The sequence below is a fragment of the Nesoenas mayeri genome (genome assembly GCF_963082525.1).
Source record: "Nesoenas mayeri genome assembly, chromosome: 5".
Taxonomy (NCBI): Eukaryota; Metazoa; Chordata; class Aves; order Columbiformes; family Columbidae; genus Nesoenas; species Nesoenas mayeri.
In genome coordinates, this window is record NC_137548.1 from 17,640,112 (window position 1) to 17,661,333 (window position 21,222).

Sequence of the window (21,222 nt, forward strand, 5' to 3'; positions counted from 1 at the left end):
AAAGTTACTAGAAATATGTCCAAAGTGTATCCACTTCCTATGAAAGAGTTGTAATCTCTCTTTATTTGTTTAATAGTTGCTGTTGTGTAGAGCATACTCTTTGTGTAAACATATTTTGGAAGGAGTGTCTTTCAACACGTTTAAAAAAACCCAAACCAACAAAAGCCAAAGAAACCTGATCTCTCCTATGAGGAATCTTTTAATAAATAGTTTAATTTTACTAGGGAACGCTTTTTTCTTTATTTTGTATTTTTTCTTTCTTAACCTTCTGTACTATATTTTACCATTCTGTTTCTCTGTTGATGTCTTCAGGAGCTCAAACGGAATTTAAGTCAAGAAATAGATCAACATCAACATGAACTTTCAGTATTGCAGGATGCACACAGACAAAAGCTAGTAGAGATAAGTCGTCGACACAGAGAAGAGCTGAGTGAATATGAAGAGCGAATTGAAGAACTTGAGAATCAGTTACAGAAAGGTCTTTATTATTCCATGCTTTCTTTTTTATTTAATGTACAGTGAATTCTGGTTAAAGCATCAAATATGTGTAACAGTGTAATGGATATCAAATACATGATGTTTAGTAATTGAATTTGAACTTTAGTTCAGCTTCACGTTTAAGACACATGTGTGTCCTAGTATAATAGCTTACATCCACTGTATTTGGCTAGAGCACTGGAATGACAGCGTTTCGTTTTCTGACATAATCAGTCTAGAGGGTCATTTTCTATACATAAGACATGTTGTGCTCTAAATTCTACACTTCCTGGTTTTTTTCACTTACACTGAATATAGATGTGGACGAGACATACAAAGTTGAAGATAAGAAAATCTCAGCACAAAAATAATATTGGTGGCAAGTACTATGTGTCACTGGGGTTACTTAACAAAAACTCAAAGATTGACATAGAATCATAAAATAGTTTGGGTTGCAGGGACCGTTAAAGATCTGGTCTAGCCCTGCTGCCGTGAGCAGGGACATCTTAAACTAGGTCAGGTTGCTCAGAGCCCAGTCCAGCCTGGCCTTGAATGTCTCCATGGATGGTGCACCTACCACCTCTCTGGGAAACCTTTTCCAGTGTTTTACCACCCTTATAATAAAAAATTTTCTTCATCATGTCTAGCCTAAATCTCTCCTCCTTTAGTTTAAACCATTATCCCTTGTCCTGTTGTAACAGGCTATGCTAAAAAGTCTGGCCCCATCCTTCTTATAGGTCTCTTTTCAGTACTGAAAGGCTGTAATAAGGTCTCCTCAGAACCTTATTTTCTCCAGGCTGAACAACCTCTCTCAGCCTGTCCTCACAGCAGAGCTGTTCCAGCCCTCTGATCATTTCTGCGCCCTCCTCTGGCCCCTCTCCAACAGGTCTGTGCCTTTCCTGTGCTGAGGGCTCCAGAGCTGGACACAGGACTCCAGGTGAGGTCTCACCAGAGCAGAGCAGAGGGGCAGAATCACCTCCCTCAACCTGCAGGCCACCGTTCTTTTGATGCAGCCCAGGATACGATGGGCTTTCTGGGCTGCAAGTGCACATTGCTGGCTCATGTCCAGTCTTTCATCCACCAGTACCCCCAAGTCCTTCTCTGCAGAGCTGCTCTCAATCCCTTCATCCCTCTGCCTGTGTTGTTGGGGCTTGCCCTGACCCAGGTGCATGACTTTTCACTTGATGAAATTGTTCTCTATAACAACCATTCGGCAAACCTTTGACATGTGATTAATTAAATCAAAACAGGGATTTTGCATCAGACTGAATTAGATGGGGTTTCATAAATCAGTCTTAGAAAACTGAAGGATTCCAAATCATGATAAATTAGATCTGTTGTCTCCCCACAAAGAGAGATGGGGGTCAAGTATAGATTAATTAAATTGTGAACAATGTATGTCTTGCAACACTTAGCTTTAAAATTACTTCAAGCCTAGGGTGTGTAAGTATGTGAAAAGCTGCTTATCAAACCAGTAATACGTATAGCACTACTTCAAATGTTAATTTTTATTTAAGTGAGCTTTCTGTTAACGAAGGTCATGTCTTTGGTTTTGACTGTCTCCCTCTGTCAGAAAATTGGGTGGAAGAAGAGACTTTTAAGCAAATGATTTACAGTGCTGGCTTTGGTTAATATTGCAAACAATTTCTTTGCTTTTTAGATGATGTGAGCATTGGTGCCATGGATGACTCTAAAATTAGTCAACAGAAAAAAAATGCTCAGAGTCTAGAAGGAGAAAAAGTAGAAGAGTTGCTGGCTGTAAAGCACCTAGAGGATGAAATAAGAAAATTAAATCACAAATTGTCTTCTGTTGAAGAAGAAAACAAAGTTCTTCTGGAACAGCAAGAATTGGCAAAGGTAGAAAAAATCCAAATAACACAAGAATACGAAAATCTTAAATCTGACTTTAGTATGCTTCAAAGTTCTGTTGCTGAGCAAGATGCTCTCCTGAAAGAACAGGAGAAGAAGCTCCAATCAAAGGCATCACTACCAGAAGATGTTGTCAGACTACAAGAAGCACTGTTAGGTACAAAGATAATGATTTATTTTTTTTTTTTCAGTATATCTTCACGGATTTTCACTTTTAATGCTCAGAATTTATTTTAAGGATTTAGAACTTGAATATGAGAATGTGTACCTTTTAAAAGTTGCTCCTTTAGAAAAGAGTTGTCCATTGACATAAGGCTAAGCAGAAAAAGGGACATAATTAGGACTAGCATGAATATCATAGGTGTTTTTTATTAGGTAAGTAGTCATGTCTGCCAACTGTTTGATAGAGGTTTTTCTTTCAAAGTGAGGAAACCTCAAGAGAAGTTGTTTTGCTTAAATTCTAAAAGTAAATTTTCTGTGTGTAAAGGCAATCTGTTGCCAATATCTTCTCCCTAAAGAAACACTGAAGCGTATCTGTTTAAGAAGTATATCTATATGTACAAAATCTTTTAATAATGCATAACTGATACACTGTAGTACCAAAGTCTTCCTAATGTGGACTCAGTTGTAGAAAGTAATGTTCTACTCTGTGGTGAGGATTTATCGTGCATTTGAATCTTTTACAGCACTGATGTTTATCATCAGAAAATACCATGAAGCTATCCTCTTCTGAGCAGCAGGGAGTTCTGTTGGGGCAAGGTGGGAGGATGATTTGTGTTTATTGTTGTTTGGAAAGTAGTAAAACTATGGGTTTTTTTGTTTTCTTTTATAGAAGCAGAAAATGAAATAGCAAGACTTTCAAGTTTAAATCAGGTAAAGCAATTTCTAAACTAAGCCAACAAAAAAGTTCATAACTATAGTAATGGATGGAAAACAAACGTTCTGACATTATGTATTTTTTTGGAACATTCACACTTCTACATAAATAACCTTGTAATCAAGGAAATATTTGTAGATTAATTCTATAATTACATGTGGAACTGATAGATATGGTACATTTTGACTTCTGAAGCTCCACATATTCTGTTAAAGAAAAGTAGTGGAGTTCCACCTATCATTACTACTTAGGATACTGTAATATACATTTTTGCAGTATGAATAGTACATTCTGTAAAATTTGTAATTTTTCTCCTCTTTGGCACGTTTCAGTTTTGACACTGTTATCGGTTGTAAAATATATCGCTTCCATGTTGTACTCTAATAATACTAAATCCATATCCTACTGATAAATTTAAGCAGTGGAACACCCTTTTAGTTTTTCACAAGGTTGACTTGGTTCTTTATAAACTCAGGCTTGAGAGATTTGGCTTAGTTTACTTTATATCCAGCAGTATTTTTCAGCTGAGGTCTTCTGTATTTTGCATGCATTCAAGAGCTCCCATGGCTTTTTTCCTGTCTCACCATGCAGCATACTGTATGTTTAGGGGATCTCTTGGAGATACAGTAGTTTATCCCAGCTGTGGATCTGTACGCCAGAGGTGGATATGACTTTGCTTGTCAGACCATGGCTTTTTGTAGATTGCACTCCTAAACTTAGTGACGAGAAAATAAATGTGCATGTCTGAATTGTGGAAACAAATACTTCACAATGAAGGATTTTTAATGGGGATAATATTCATGTAGGCTTAGAGATTCTAATGTAAAAACACATGCTTTGCTTTTAATTGGTGAGGTGAAAAAACTATTTCAAATCTGAACAGCTGGTAAATTTCAGCAAGAAAAAGTCTAACATTTATTTATTTTTTTTTTAACTTAAGGAGGGACTTGAGAATGAACTGACAAGTGCACAACATAAAAATGAGAAAATTCTTTCTGCGTATGCTGAGGATCAGAATTCAGAATTAAGTCAGTTAAGAAAAGATTTGGAAAGGAAAGAACGTGAATTAAATGAAAGTATTACTGAAAGAGAAACATTAATAGCGGGGCTGGAAGAACTAGACAAGCAGAATCAAGAAGCTACTCAGGTAATAAATATTGCAACTAATTATTGAACTGCTAAAATAAATGTTTTAATGTTTAGATTTGTGTGTGTTTATCTTTTCAGGTGATCTTTAAACATAGATAGCAGGAAAATATAAGTTATCCTTGGAGGCTTAAAAAGAATATTCAGACCAGTGTTTCTGTGTTTCTATTCTATGTTTCTACTGTCTCAATGTGAAATTTTGAAGTGCTATAAACCCACTTGTTATAGACAAAGAAATAATATGGCATGTCAGCTATCCATAAGGGATGTTACTTTCTCAAGTCCAGTTACATACTACTTAGTTTTTCCTTGTGAGACTTCTGATGGTTTTTATCCTGTTAATATTTTGACCTCTGTCTTATGACAGTATGCATAACATGAGTGAGTTCTTAAACTTTTTTCTTTTCATTATTTTAATTATGTTGAATAAGTGAGTTACTTTTTTTATAAGTTCTTCATAATACGAGCATTTGTGGAGCAAAAAAGGTCACGAATTATATTTAATCAAAATAGAATGATGCCTTTTTGTCAGTGTTGTGATATATTTGATGTAAACAGATAGTTGTAATCCATGTGTTTTCAAGATTGGTTTACTTTATGAAGTTGAACAATTAAAGTGTTTTACTGTGAACTGAATCCCAGCAAGTGTGTTTAAAAATAACCTCAAACAAGAAATTGAAAGTAAAATATACAGATATGCATTCACTTCTGTAATTTGTTATTTTAAATTTAGTGCCTCCCTGTTTTCAAGTCATGGGTATTTGCTGCATACCCATTCCAGCTGCCCTGGCGAATTCTGACAGTTCTTTTTCTTAGATAGTTCTCTTTTTGTTCCTTGATTCAGGTAGTTAGGGTTCTTTTGGGGAGCTGATGTTCTTGTTTTTAGTGAAATGTAATCTATGCCTATTTGATATTGGGTTTTAATTAATTTAGTAGTGACTGGTTGGTACTACTTGCCAAATTACATTGGCAACCAGGAGACAATTTTGTTTCCTCTCAATTTTTTTTTTGTTGTTCAGAGGATGAAAACGAATAACATGTAGTTCAGCTGGTTCTCTTCTCCTAATGAATTCTTGTTTGTGTTTGTTTCAGCATATGATTACACTGAAAGAGCAGCTGTCAAAACAACACACAGAAACTGATAGTATCATCAAACAGCTAAAATTTGACATAGATTTTGAAAGAAAGAAAGTATCAGCATTAGAAATGGAGAAGATGGAAACTGTTAAGGAGCTAGATAGTCAGAAAGAAAAGCTAAGCCAGTGTTCATATGCACTTAATGATTTGCATATAAGTAAGCAGCAGCTTCAAGATAAGATTAAAGATCTTCAGGAACAATTAAGAAAAGCCCAGGACCGTAATTTGCAAAATAAAAAAGAAATTGGAGAATTGCAGCAGAGACTACAAGAAAGAGAGGAGGAACTTTCTAGATCCTTGAGCAAGTTAACAGAACAAAGTAGTCAGGAATCTGCGTATACTTGTCAAGATTTGATTCTGAAAGAAAGAGAAGTAGAAATTGCAAAACTACAGAATGACATTTCAGAAAAAAAACGATTAAATGAAGACTTGGAGAAGTCTCTGTCCAATCTCAGAACAGAAAATGGAAAGCTGACAGCAGCTATTGAAGAACTAAAACAGGAGTTAAGTGATGCCATTTCTGAGAAAAAGAAGGTTTACTTGGAAAAAGACACTGTTGTGGAGGCTTTGAAAATGGAAAAAAGACAGTTAGAGAGCGAATTAAACCAAACAGAAAAAAGGCTTTTGGAACAAGCACAGAAGTATAAGCAAACTATCGAGGAATTATCAAATGCACGTAGTATGGATACCACTGCATTGCAGCTGGAACACGAGCGCCTTGTGAAACTCAATCAAGAGAAAGACTTTGAGGTTGCTGAACTTAGAAGGAGCATTGAGCAGATGGAGATTGATCATCAAGAAACAAAGGAGATGTTGACTACTAGCTTAGGAGGACAAAAGCAGTTGACAGAACTCATAAAAGAAAAAGAGGTATTTATTGAAAAATTTAAAAATCAAGCCTTACAGGTGAAGCAGGAACTTGAGGAATATATGAAAGTTTCAAACAAGCAGGATGTCTTAAAACAGAACTTGGAGGAAAAAGACAGAAGTCTCGCAGTCATGAAGGAAGAAAATAATCATTTGAAAGAAGAAATTGAACGCCTTAAGGATCAGCAAAGTAGATCTACACCTGTGGTTGAGCCTAAAACTCTAGATATTATTATTGAACTCGAAAGTGAGATAACACAGTTGAAAGTGATAAAGAATAATCTTGAAGAAGAAATAGAAGTTCACAAAAAAACAATAGAGGATCAGAATCAAACAACAGCGCAACTTCAGCAGTCTTTGCAGGAACAAAGAAAGGAAATAGATGAGTCTAAATTTCAGTGTGAGCAAATGAATGTCACACATGAAAGACTTTCCTTAGAGAAAGATGAGGAAATTAAAAATTTGCAGAAAACAATTGAACAAATTAAAACTCAGTTGCACAAAGAGAGACAGATTATTCAGACTGATTCCTCTGATCTTTTTCAGGAAACCAAAGTTCAGACTCTTAATGGAGAAAATGGAAATGAAAAACATGACTTATCTAAAGCTGAAATTGAAAGACTGGTAAAAGGAATCAAAGAACGGGAGATGGAGATTAAGCTTCTAAATGAAAAGAATGTTTCTCTAAGTCAGCAAATTGATCAGTTGTCAAAGGATGAAGTTGGCAAACTTACTCGGATCATTCAAGAAAAGGATTTAGAAATACAAGCTCTCAATGCTAGAGTTTCCTCAGCTTCCTGTAGGCAGGATGTTCTTTGTCTTCAGCAGCAGCTGCAAGCTTATGTTATGGAAAGAGAACAAGTACTAGCAGTTCTAAGCGAAAAGACACGAGAAAACAGTCAGTTGAAAACAGAGTATCATAATATCATGGATATAGTTGCTGCTAAAGAAGCAGCTTTGGTAAGGTTGCAAGAGGAGAATCAAAAGTTATCTACCAGATCTGAAAACAGCAGTCAAGACATGTCTAGAGAAACTATTCAGAATTTATCCCGTATCATTCGAGAAAAAGATATTGAAATAGATGCTTTAAGTCAAAAATGCCAAACCTTATTAACTGTCTTGCAAACATCCAGTACAGGTACTGATAATGGGTCAGGAGGTGTTAACAGTAACCAGTTTGAGGAACTTCTACAAGAACGAGATAAACTAAAACAACAAGTAAAGAAGATGGAAGAGTGGAAGCAACAGGTAATAACCACCGTTCAGAACATGCAGCACGAGTCAGCTCACCTCCAAGAAGAGTTGCACAAGCTTCAAGCACAATTTTCAGTTGAAAGTGATAGCAATTCAAAGTTGCAGGTAGATTATAATGGCTTGATTCAGTGTTATGAACAGAATGAGAAAAAGCTGAAAAGTTTTAGTGAGGAATTAGCACAAGTTCAACACAGCATAGGACAGCTTCATAATACCAAGGATCTTCTTCTGAGTAAACTTAATTTGGTAACACCATCTGTGGCAACAGCTTCCACTGTTTCACAGCTTTCAGGCATTCAATACAGTGCTCCTGCAGTACTCAGTGATGAGTCTAAACTCCTTCAAAAGGAGTTGCAACAACTGAAAGAAAAATTGCAAGCGAAAGAGTCAACTATTAGGACTCTGCAGGAAAACAATCAACGATTATCTGATTCTGTGGCTACAGCATCAGAAATTGAAAGAAAGAGTCAAGAAGAAACTATGTCAGAGATGAGGCAGATCAAAGAAAAACATGATGTCTTACAGAAATCACTTAGGGAAAAAGACATATTAATTAAATCTAAAAGTGATCAGTTACTTTCTGTGAGTGAAAATCTTAGTAATAAAGAAAATGAAAATGAACTTTTGAAGCAAGCTGTGACTAATCTTAAAGAAAGAAATTTAATTTTAGAAATGGATATAAAAAAACTGAAAGAAGAAAATGAGAAAATAGTTGCAAAGAGCAGGGAAAAAGAGACAGAATTCCGAGCGCTTCAGGAGACTAATATGCAGTTTTCAATGATGCTGAAAGAGAGAGAATTCGAGTCTCACTCAATGAAGGAAAAAGCTCTTGCTTTTGAGAAGTTGTTGAAAGAAAAAGAACAGGTATGCGCATTCATATTCATCAATATCTTTTAAAGTTAGTCACATGGTTATACATTTTTGTGTATATGTAGCCTGTAATTTGTTTGTGACTCCTTATTGCATTGCACTACAACAAAAATCCTCCCCCTGCAACACTAAGAAATCAAAAATCAACAGGTGAGTGGTTTCTGATGTTAACTGTTAATCAGGTAGCCATAAACACATTTTTCATTTTTTTTTTTAATTGCCCATTTACTGTACAGCTGCTTAATATTTTGCTTTGCCTTATATCATTTTTACTGCATGGTGCTCAAACTTCTGCAGAGTTGGCCAGCAGGACTAATTTTTCAATGTGCTTTCCTCTAGTGTTTGTTGTTCCAATGTGGTTGCTTCACACCATCCCTGTGAGACATATGGCATTTATGTATCTTGCTTTTATGGCTGGAGAAACTCCATTGCAAAAAAAATATTAAAGATTTAAAAGTTTGGGCAAGCTAAATTAATGGTTTCTTTACAACAATTTGACTTATGGAAAAATGGATACTTTTTTCAAAACATACGTTCAGATAAAAGTTGCAATGGCTTGTTATATGTAATTTGAGGAAAAATCTTTTTTAAAAGAGCAAAGAATTATGTGATATCATTGATACACAGGTCAACAGCGTGTTGTACAAACTGCTGCTGTTGGAGGTAACGAAGTAATGTGTGAATTGCCATTTCCCTTTGAGAAACAAGCATTAAATACAGTGCAAAAGTCTTACTGTAGTTTTGACAAACTCTTGACAGTAGAATTACAGATGTAGATAGTTTGGGTTTGCTTTTTAGGCTCTGAAAGTGAATATGTCCTAGTGGGCAGGCTTTTCTCATCATTAATTCAAAACAGTTTTCTTTCTTTCTTTCCCCGGTACTGTCCGGGTCCCCATTTTCTTCGTTTTGGTGGTTCTGGTTGCTGTTCTTCAATCTTCTCTTTCAATTATCCCCCTCCATGCACACTGTTCTTATTCTCCCTATTGCCTTTAGCATCCCTTTTCGTTTCCCAAAGTTATGAGCATTGCCTGTTATCAGAGTGTGCTATTTATGTAAACCATTGCTAAATAACTTGGCATTATTTTTTTCCCCCCCTGCTATAAGTATAATTTAAAAAGAAATCATAGAATCATAGAATGGTTTGGGTTGGAAGGGCCCTTAAAGATCATCTAGTTCCAACCCTCCTACCTTCCACTAGACCGAGGTGCTCAAAGCCCCATCCAACCTGGCCTTGAACAATTCCAGGGATGGGGCAGCCACAGCTTCTCTGAGCGACCTGTGCCAGTGTTTGACCCACCTCACATCTGTTTCAAGCATTTTCAAACTACCAACTAAATTGTCAATCTCATGTATTTGGAAAAGCAAAATATGACTTATGTTTAAAAATATGTATATTTTAAAATGTATAATTTGGAAGTCTCAACTTTGACATAATAAATATGAAAAACTAGGATTATTTTTTTTGGAGAAGTTTGGGTTAGGACAGATGTTTAGCTCTGTTTGCTCGTAGTAGAGGTTTCTGGATTCCGTTCTAAAGAAATACTATAGAATTACAATGAGTTTTATTGTATCAAAGTACAGATACATTGTGAAAAATAGCTTTGAATTACCATTGGGACTTTTTATGTTCAGCAGTCTTGCCCATATAAAATATACAAATACTTTAGAAATTCACACTCTATTATTATTATTATTATTACAACTTACATTGTCTGGCTGTGTGTTTTTGCCCTATCGATTTTCACTTACTGGTGGCTTAGGGTTTCAGTTCCACAAACATGGAACATTTGTCTGGACATTTCTCTTGTACAAATCAGAGAAGTTCCTGCTACATGCTTTGTGTTTGCCATGGAGAACTACGAAAAACAGTATTCAAACAGTTTTGCAATTTGTGTTTGTGTGAGAAGATAACATGACATACAAAAAGGATGTTTGCCAGCGAGTGTATGATTCTACTGCAAAAAGAATTTTACTATTTTCAGTTTGAGTAATAAAAACAAATAATTGAAGCTCATAAATACTAGTGATAAAAACAAAGATTGGTTTACTTTTATCAAACATATCCAATAAAAGTAACTGCTTTCAAAACAACATATAAGACAAAAAGTAAAGAACATGCTGAAAAGTTTGAAGTAACTGAAAATGCATTCACATGGACATGTGAACTCAGTGTAACTGACATACACTTCTTTACATGCTAATGTATAGTTGTAGTAAATTGCATGTCAATGGGAACATTATTAATTGAAAGGTGACATCTGAAAATGTGATGGACATTGTGTGATTCTTTGAAGGCTACTCTTTGGGAGTGAGGTCACCTTATGGTTTGTTTTTAAAGATTTCTTCATGTGTTTAGTTTTCCTAAGTTCAGACAAGTTGACATGCTTTATATGTGCATGGCCTAATAATTGGGTGTCACAGAGAATAGATTCCAAACACAGGGAAAAGTGAAATATTCAAGTGTCTGAGACACTACATGTAGAATACCTGTCTCATCTAAAGATAGGCAGTTATCTGTTTCTTCACAGCAGTACATTAAAAGAATGCATCCGCATGGTGTCTTTTAGCAATAACTTTTACTTTGTCTTGTAACGTGAGTGAAATATCTTCAAAATAATATTTTCCCTGGATGTTCTTCTATGTTGTAAGGCTATGGGTGTCCTGTTCACTTCCTTGTTTATATTGTTATTGTCTTTATGCTCTTCTCAGCAAAGCCTCTGTCTCCTTTGGTGAAATTATGTGCCATGTTTGAAAAGCTTGTTTGTGTCTTCAACAGGGCAAGACGGGAGAATTGAATCAACTGTTAAATGAAGTTAAATCAATGCAGGAAAAGGCTGTTACTTTTCAGCAAGAGAGAGATCAAGTCATGGTAGCACTCAAACAGAAGCAGATGGAGAGCAGTGCCCTGCAGAGTGAGGTAACCACCAAAAAATTTACAGTTGCAAGAAATAAAACATAAGTTTTAATTCATTTTGGTAGCAATCACTTGTAAAAAGCATTTACAATCAATACACATGCCATGTGCTTCAATGGATATGTTTTACATTTGCTTAAATTATTTTTGTGAATAGCAATAATACAAGCAACTCAAGGTTCTGTTGTACACAGATACAGCATTTGTGTGAGAAAGAACAGCGCCTAAATCAGGAACTGGAGAGGTTGCGGAATCACCTTTTAGAAATGGAAGACTCCTACACGCGAGAAGCTGTAGCTGCAGAAGACAGGGAGGTCAAGCTAAGAAAGAAAGTTTTGATTTTGGAAGAAAAACTCGCATCTTCATCTACTGCAGTGGAGAATGCCAGGTAGCCTTAATGTATACAGCAGTGCCATTGGCTGTAAATATCATAGTTATTTAGGCTGGTACTGATGGTTTATTTTACTGAATTACCATTCTGTAACACGCTAAGCACTTGGGAAGACAAAAGGTTATGAACTTTTATTACTGCAAATCAGGAAGATGATTTGAAATAGATTTGACTACTGTTGAGAATTTAAACTATTTTAAAATGTTTTTTCATTTATTTACCATAATCACAGAACAATGAAAACTCAGGTTTTAAAATTACTCAGTACCTGTTTTGACTGCTTTTAATATTGATTTATTTAAAGGAATGTTGTTTCCTTTGGGCAAAATAATTATTTTTTCATCTTATTACAGTTGTCCAAATGAACAAGTATTTTAATTAAAAAAAAAAGTATGTACCTGCAGTCCTTTTTCTTTAAGTGCCAAAGATGGCTTCTGCTCTTAATGTTCTCAGCAAAGAGAGTCAAGTGCAATTTGTTGTGAAAAATGGGGAAGTGGAAGAGTTAGGAGCATGTTTTGTAAAAACTGTTCATCAGAATGTTTCTTAATTCTTCATCAAACTTGTCAAATACCTTTCAAGGAATACTGCCTATTTCCCATCTGATATGCACTCCTTAAAAGGACTGGCATAGGAGTAAATCACATTCATAATATTTTTGCATATTGGGAAGCTGAAGGGGGTGTTCACTGGTCACTATGGAGCAAGAGGTACTGAGTTCTTGGAGACTGGTTTTAAAAATAAAAATTAATAGAAAGACCTATTGATTCATGTAGTAATTGAAGTAGACAATTAGCAAGATGTGGTTTCTTTTTGGGGTGGGGGGGTAATGTTACTGTTACAATAGTAAACAACAAATATTATTTTATTCTTCAAACAAAAGTAGGTTGGGTTTTTTTAATTGCCAAAATTGTATTATCAGACTTATTTTAAATATGTTGTTAGGTTGGTTTTGTGTTGTTTTGTTTTAGAGGAATCAAGGGAAAAATTGCCTTAATTTTTATAAATTGAGCTGAAAAATTAAAGGTAGGCTATATTTGCTGAGATTTAATTTTCGCTGTGATGTCTTCTGTTATTGTCCACATAAATAATGCATTTTATTTTCGTTAAGTCATCAAGCTAGTCTGCAAGTTGAATCCTTGCAAGAGCAGTTGAACCTGGTTTCCAAGCAGAGAGATGAAACGGTGCTGCAGCTCACCATCTCCCAAGACCAAGTGAAGCAGTATGCAGTGTCACTGGCCAACCTGCAGATGGTACTAGAACAATTCCAACAGGGTGAGTGGTCAAGAAACAGCAAAGATTTGCAACAACCAGCTTTCAGCTGGGACAGTTGCATGTTTTCGTGCTTTTTAAATATTAGTTCTCCAGTTTCCTTTTTGGTAGCTTGAATTTCAGAAGCTATTGTCTTTAAAAAAAAAGTATAAAAACAATTCTAGCCCTGTGAAAACTGATGGCCAACCTCCCGTTTATGAAATTTAAATTCACCTCTACCCCATAAAGACCAGACATGATAATGCTGAGATTTTGCATTTTGCAATTGTATAGCACAAAAAGAGTTGCATGTTGTGAATAAAAATATTTTTGTTTTGTATTTTTAACTCTTTAGAGGAAAAAGCTATGTATTCAACAGAGCTGGAGAAACACCAAAAACAGACTGCAGAATGGAGGAAAAAAGCTGAACACTTAGAAGGAAAAGTTGTATCACTGCAGGTGCGCTGAATAATGAAATTGAATTCTATGAAACTGAATGATAATTCTTGACTCATTTTTCTTGTTTTTAACTGCCGTGCTGTTACTGTCTAAGAATACATCAAGTTATCAAAGTATTCTCTCTTCCTTGGAAGTGAGGGAGGCACTAAAAGAAGATCACCTAAGTAGCATCCCTCTGCTGACCATCCCTTTGCTGGGCATGTTTACAATGCAGTTATTTTAAAGAACAAGTCTCTGCATCTATTACATTTGATCTGTGTTGTATTAGCATAAGTGTGATAGTGAACTTGCTTCTCTTTTTGTCCCTTTCCTGCCCTCTATTCAGGAAAATTTAGAGGAGGCAAATGCTGCACTGGATGCAGCATCAAGACTTACTGAGCAGCTTGACATCAAAGAGGAGCAGATTGAAGAGCTTAAGAAAGAGGGTAACTACATTTTTTTAATCCCTGCTTAAAACGTTCCAGACAGCTGAGGAGACAATGTAATATTCCTAGAAATTTACCAAATTTAATTTCCTATGAGGAAAAGAGTAATTCTATTGCCACCTTTTGAAGACTTACTTGTTTATAAAGCAAATTTGAAAAAGTATGTTTACCTCTTCTGTTAGTGACCTTTCTCAAAAGAAAGCCATGTAGCAGTTGTCTGTTTGTTTGTTTTCTTGTAAACACCACAGCCCTTGATTTACCTCTGTCAGTGTCTCTTTAAAAAGTTTGTGAAATACCAAACCTCACATTTTCCAAAGTAACTACGTACCATATTTGACATAGACACAGGGATACAGTGAGGTGGGGCGAAAAGGTGTGCTGTTGGTAAGAGATGGAGAGGGTGCAGCTCTTGCACAGATGTGAGACTGTCTGAAGAGATTATGTGGAAGGCCTTGGATACATCTTTAGACTGTAGTTTCAGATTTCATTCCAAATAAGCTTTCTGGTTGCTCGTCTTCGGAAAGATGCCTTTCAGATTAGGTACTCTAATATTCAGTGAATGTCATTACTTTGGATTTGAAAGCAAAACTTGTCCAGATGGTAGAGAAATTTGTCAGAAGAAGCAGTTTTGAAAAGAAAGAATATTTACGGTGAGGGTGGTGAAATGTTGGAATAAGTTGTCCAGAGATGTGGAGTGTTCACCCATGGATACATTCATACCCAAGTGGCCATGGTCTAGGACAGCCTCCTAGAGATGACCCTGCTAGAGCAGAGGGGTTGGACTAGATGATAAAGATGTCCCTTCCAACATAAATGTTTCTTTGATTTTGTGATTCTGTGAATGTTTTGGAGTGTGGTTTTGGTGTGGCTTTTTTCTCTTTCTGATATAATTGAAACATGAATTCTGTAGAAGATGCATACCTTCTCTTTCAGAAACATGTTTAGCATGAAAACTGTAGGAAAGCCTAAAAAGGCAGATTAACCTTTTACTAAAAACTAAAACAATTTTGGTGCATTTGTGTTTTATGGCTTTACGCTATTTAGTATAATGAAATGAAAAAAAAGTAAGGGTAATTTCTATAAAGCAAATTTGAATATCAGACATAACTAAGTTTTATAAGCTGAGAGACTCATTGAAGGTTGCAAAATAGCTATGCAAGTAACATAAGGTCACTTTTTTTATTACTGCATTAATTTTAGTTTTCATGCTAAAGCAGGACCTAGGACTAATAACAATAATTTTGCTGGATTTCTGTTACTTACTTTCAGCCCCAACTTGTAATTTTGTCTGTTTCTTTGAACCGAGAAGGAAAGTTACTTCTCTGTGTCTGGCTGCATGACAGTTCTGATATGTGTGAAATTACTAACAGTACTGACTGCCAGGGGAATATTAACTTTTTTTGATTGTCTTCATCTGTCTATTCCTCCTCCATTTTCCCAGCTGAGTGCTACTTTCTCTTTCCCTCTTTATTTCTGTGGGTCACCGTATTTTGCTGTTACTGCAGCATCTTCTGTTATGGTCAGGCTTTTACTGAGCACATGGAATAGATCTAAAATCAGAAGAAAACTTGCGATTGGTCTCTGAAGCGGTTCTATAAAGGGACCTCAAAGAACAGAGGTTTGCTCACTCTCTGTGGTTACTTAACAGCTCTTACTTTCTGGGTTTTTTTCCCCATGTGTCTGTGGAATTTTGGGGTGAATGCCTTTCCCTAAGGCTTGCTGGGGGAAGATCTTAAACATCATCTCTGCTCGCTGCAGTGGTAACTCTTGCTCTGAACATATATAACTAATTATTGCTATTCATTTTTAAATTCCAATTTGTCTTACTCTTGAAGTAAATAATATTTTTGTAAAGCATAGTTGCTTGTGATCAGGTAGTTGGTGTGAAAAGTCATTTGAAAGTCTTCTCAAGTTCAGCAAGAAGTCTACAAAAAAGTTCTGACTTTTGTACTACATAATTGAATGTGTACTTACAAGTGCAGTTTGGCATCCAAGTGGGCATCATAGGAGTGGTCCCTGAGTTCACATATGAATTTGACAAGCTAAATTAAATTTCAAGCTACCACATGAATGTACAACTAAACACTGATTTGTTTTTGAATCAACTCATCTGCACATCTCTGTCTCACTACAGACATTCATCTGGTTGATGATAAGGTTTTAAACACCCTGGATTGAAATTAACTTTGTCATAGGCAAATACAGCACTCTCAAGTGGGGGACTTTTCATCCCTGGTTAATTTTGATGGCAAACCTTCATGTATGCAAGTGGAGGGGGTGGAACTCTGAGAGAAAACTGAATCTCAGTATTTTATCAAGCTCTGTTGTATTGGCAAATGATTTACTTGTTAAAAAAGGGGTTGTTGCATAAAGGAAACAGCACTTTAATGTTTTGTATAATAAATTATATTTTTTATTGAAAAAAGAGACCACTCCGTTTTCTGTATTTACACAAGAAAACATATAATGTCTTATTGAAAATTAGCCAAATACATTCCCAGACACAGTGTTGTTGGCCAAATCTTTTGAAGGTTTTCTTTATGGATTTTTTTGGCAGGAAAAGTTATTTTAATGGAAAAGTATAAGATGTACCAGATGCAGTTTTCTAGATTGCCATAAATGGTTAACAAATTACTGGAGACTGTTGTAAATGTCTGGTTTACAGCAGTCCATGCTGAATTTTGGCTCAGGTCTTTTTAGTCATTCAGTCTTTTCATACACGAGAAGTACGTGTTTAAGTCCTTTTCAACTATAAGATTCTATCGTAGAAGGAAATATTCCATTTGAAAAATATGTCTCATGATAGAGTTCCATAGTGACTGTGGGTGGAATATAGCTGTATAGCTGTCCTTAAAAGTTGGTCCTCTTTGATATAAAATCTTTTTGCCAGGAAAAAAATAGAAAACAACAGTAACAATTCATTTAAATTATTAGTACATTTGTTTTAAAATTCATAATGGGAATAAAAATTGCAAAGGAAACTCGTGATTGTCTTGCTTTGTAGAGCAATAACAGCAGCATAAGATTTACTTGCAACTTGTTTTCAGATGCTGTTTATTCTTTTGTGGCATTAGTAGTTTAACGCTTTTAATTCCCTTTTATTCTGCGGAGCCCCAAATAACAGCTCAACTTCCATGTATGTTTCTACAACTGTTATAACTCCATAATTATATTGCAAATGTTTTCCTTCAAGTACTAGGGTCCCATTTAACCACATTTACAAAGTAATTTAATTTTAAGTAAGTTTGAACCTTGCAACCATGGATTAATTCTGCTGTGCCTCACCCTTGTGCTTTGAGAGAAGGGAGTACTGAAGAGCAGTCACAGTATTGGACTGGATTTCAGTGCATATGGTTGTAGTTGTTACAAGATATATTGCTGGTTTTAACTTGGTTTTAATAAGGAGTTTAATCCTTATGTTCCTTTAATAAGAAATGCCCCAGCATGGTACTAGTTAGTTTGTTCTGCTTTGTACTCTCTAAAATCCGTATTTGTGAAATAAAATGTTTATATAAAGATGTGGGTTTTTTGAACAGGACATATTAGGTTGTATCAATTTCTCAGCGTAGCTCTTTGACATAAATATATATACACAAAAACTCTGTTCTCCTGGAGCCATTGGCATTAACTGAGGACCATATTGTGTCAGCATAGTTGTGGCATGCACTTGTTAAAGATTGAAAGTCACGTGGAATATAGAATGGAATGTGTTTCATGCATCCCAGATGATTTGAAGGGTATGAAAATTTATAAAAGTCACTTTTCTCATTGTCCTGGTTTCAGCTGGGTAGAGTTAGTTTTCTCCTAGTAGCTGGTATAGTGCTGTGTGTTGGATTTAGAGTGAAAATAATGTTGGGAACACACTGATGTTTTAGTTGTTGTTGAACAGTCAAGGACTGTTCAGCTTCTCAGGCCGTGGCAGCTGTACAAGAAGCTGGGGATGACAGTCAGGACAACTGAGCCCATCTGACCAAAGGGACATTCCAGACTATATGACAATGTCGTGGTCAGTATAAAAGCTGTGGAAAGTAAAAGGAAGGAGGGGAATGTTTAGAGTGATGATGTTTTTCTTCCTGGGTGACTGTTACGGATGACAGGGACCTGCTGTCCTGAAGATGGCTTGTTTTTCTTAGCTCATGTGCACGGCTCTTGCTTTCCCTATTGAGCTGTCTTTATCTCAACCCCCGACTTTTCTCACCTTTATCCTTCCAATCCTCTCCCCATCCACCAGAGGAGACTCATCAAGCGGCCGTGCAGTGCTTGATGCCAGCTGGGGTTAAACCACAGCACCTACAAGGGTGCTTAGGCTTTTTAGAAATTAACTGCAAGATAGATACAAGAAAAGTGTATCTTCTGGGGTGTTATGTTTTTTAAATAAAGCACTTTTGATTAGTATGAGCCCAAGAAGTGTTAAAATGGTACAGAAATTAAGCCAATTGACAGTTTTTCCAAAGGATTTGAGGATAAGCGTTCAACCTTATAGAGGGAGAGGAGAAAAAGGTCATAATTTCTGCTTATGGAACTGTAGGCTAGAGTTGGTCTTCATGTGGACAGTCCAGTTATAATATATTTGTGGCAGTGAAGTTATATTTATCAAGATTTTGTGTGATTAAAACTTCCTTGTACTTTTATTAGGAAAAAAAGTAACTTCAAATGCCATGTCTTGCAGAGTCCCAGTCTGGTGAAAAATTATATTTTCACTGTCTTGAGGTAAAGCCATTTGTAGTTTGTCTTCTAAGAATTCTTTGAACCTTGTAATAATTTGTTTTCTTGTCTGAGAACATTTTACTACCAGTGTTCTTAAATCCTGCATTTGGGGATTTAAGTGAGAGATGTGTCTCTAGCACTTTTTACTCTGTTTTTTTGTACAAACTTATGTAGACCTGAACATCAGATACTTTTATTCATTTTCTGGTATATCTGAGTTTTTATTAAGGGAAAACTTTGTGCCTTGTTTCCTTACAGTCAAAATGTTGTAAAATATTTATGACAAGTAAAACTTCTAGGAGAGTTTATTTCTTTATTATGAGCTTTATTTTTATTAGTTGGTGGGTGGATCAGAGGAAGCCTGAGTTACAGAATACACCTAACTATCCCTATCATCCTGTGTCAGTATTTGCACTAACAACTAATTTCTGTTAGTGGCTTATTACAATTGTAGAGAAGCTTGTGCTGTGAAATGATTAGGCAAGAATGTATATCACAATATCATGCCATGGCTCCTTTTAATGAAATGGGTTACTACATTTGTATCTCCCTCATTAAAAACACTGTCATTGGGGTCAAGTGTGTAGACAGTACACAAATAATTGACTAAGGTCAGGAATTTCAGAAAGCTGAAAAGTTATAGCACTACTGAATGCAGAATCTAAACCTCCTCTCTTATTCTTCTAATAGATCCTGGTTTGGGTTTGTGGAGAGGAAAAATAGGGTCCTTTGTGCAGGCCATGAATGTCATTACTGACATTGAGATCTCGATTAAGAGTTTCTTTTTAGTTCTGTATGATCTAGGTGCAACAGAGCAATTCACCAGACCTTCTGCAATTGATTTATTTTGTGTGTTCCTGTACTTTAGCATTGAGTATCTTTCCAGAAATTTTAGCTTATGATTTCAAATAATAATCACTTAGGTTGACACTTCTCTATAAAAGTCAAGCTGATTTAGTGTTTTTTTTTTTTAAAAAAACACCATAACAATATTAGCATACTTTTATTTTAAAGCATCCATTATCAATAAGTTTTGTTTTGCAACAAAGTTTCAATTTTTGTTTATTTGCTGTGACATAATCTTTTATAGGTGAGATCAGAAGAGAAATGTTAGAAGATGTACAAAATAAATTAATGAATCTTATGAACAGCACAGAAGGCAAAGTGGACAAGTAAGTCTTTAATGAAAGACTAGGTATAAATATTTGGTTTTTATTTGTCACAATGTACAGATATGTTGCTAACACAATTGCAGTGTAGTGCAGAACCAGGTTTCTGCACCTAATCTTGTAATTATGCTTTGATTTTTACAGTTTTCAGTTGCTTGGTGGTTGTAAATAGTAATTTTGATTAGTAGAATCAAGGTGTATGTAAATTTGGATTACTGATATGCTTCTTAAGGTGAAGTGCACCTCAGTAGCATGAGCTCTGCAAATAGGGATGAAAGTTATTAATAAACTTGTGTTACAATGTCTAAGGTGTGAACAGCAAGCCCCTTCATGTAGCTGGCATCACCTGGATGTTGCATAAATCTCTCTTCCTTGGTCTTCTTTTTTCTTCACCTGTTAGAACTGAAACAGGGATAGACAAATGGGTTCTCTTGTCCCCTTCCTTACATTTACACATAAATATCTGTTTAAACTCTCTCCTGAGTCAAGATCTTAGAATAAACATTTTCCCTGGTTCTAGTACTTACATCAGACCTTGCTCACCTGACTGCATACAGTATTTCTAGTACTGTCCAAATTGACTCTTACTGTATAAGAAATGTTGTAACTTGTAGGGGAAGGAAATTGATAAGGTACTCTGTTAGATCTTTGTATTGGATTTGTTTATTTGGATTATCATAAATTAGACAAGAATATGAGGAGTAAATGCATCAATATTACAGTATCAACTGTTACCTAAGCGCAGATTGTGTAACAAGCTTCCTCTGTTCTGCAGACTCCTGATGAGAAATCTCTTTGTTGGACATTTTCATACTCCAAAAAATAAACGTCCTGAAGTGTTAAGATTAATGGGAAGTATCTTGGGAATAAAAAAGGAAGAACTCGATCAGGTAAGACTTTGCAGAAAACGAGACTGACTTTTTTATTTGTGGTATCCTTACCTGAAAATAGAATGACTTGCTGCTAAATTACAAAATTATGACTGGCCCTATACTTCTGTGGGCAAAGTATGCTTTTTGTTCTCTCATCTGAATTAACTTTTTGTGCGGGATGTGCCAATCCTAATGGAATCTTTTGAGAACATTATTTTAATAGAATGGATCTCATTTTGCTGAGCAATGGCAATGCAGAAAGGAAGGGATTTAACTTTGTGCCGTTGTGTATAGTAGCTGTAATATGTCAGTTACAGAAAAGTAAACCAGTTTTATATGTGCCACCAGGTACTGTGAGAATCTGTGGCTTATACTTTTAAATAAAGAGCCAGGTTTTTAGACTGTCAGTCTTTCATGAGGCAGAGAAAAAGATTTTGACAGTAATTAAAGTTTTTATTCATCTGTAGCATTCCCACATATTTATGGTGAGTAAATATAATGATCACAATGTTGCAGTTTCTTTTATCTGCTGCTTTATTT

General features: G+C 35.6%; 1 protein-coding gene across 2 annotated transcripts in view; it reads left to right on the forward strand.

Moving 5' to 3' along the window:
- The window catches only part of TRIP11 (thyroid hormone receptor interactor 11), a 33,612-nt gene that overhangs the window by 6,880 nt on the left and 5,510 nt on the right, over positions 1–21,222 (forward strand). The window contains exons 6-17 of one of the 2 annotated variants that reach the window (XM_080345059.1): positions 313–478; positions 2,138–2,503; positions 3,179–3,219; positions 4,164–4,370; positions 5,462–8,491; positions 11,274–11,414; positions 11,606–11,799; positions 12,911–13,074; positions 13,406–13,509; positions 13,835–13,934; positions 19,732–19,813; positions 20,586–20,700. In XM_080345059.1, the coding sequence (XP_080201185.1) occupies positions 313–478; positions 2,138–2,503; positions 3,179–3,219; positions 4,164–4,370; positions 5,462–8,491; positions 11,274–11,414; positions 11,606–11,799; positions 12,911–13,074; positions 13,406–13,509; positions 13,835–13,934; positions 19,732–19,813; positions 20,586–20,700 (4,710 nt within the window). Of the gene's footprint in view, positions 1–312; positions 479–2,137; positions 2,504–3,178; positions 3,220–4,163; positions 4,371–5,461; positions 8,492–11,273; positions 11,415–11,605; positions 11,800–12,910; positions 13,075–13,405; positions 13,510–13,834; positions 13,935–19,731; positions 19,814–20,585; positions 20,701–21,222 lie in introns of those variants that run through there. The other variant, XR_013922171.1, reaches the window with a different exon arrangement.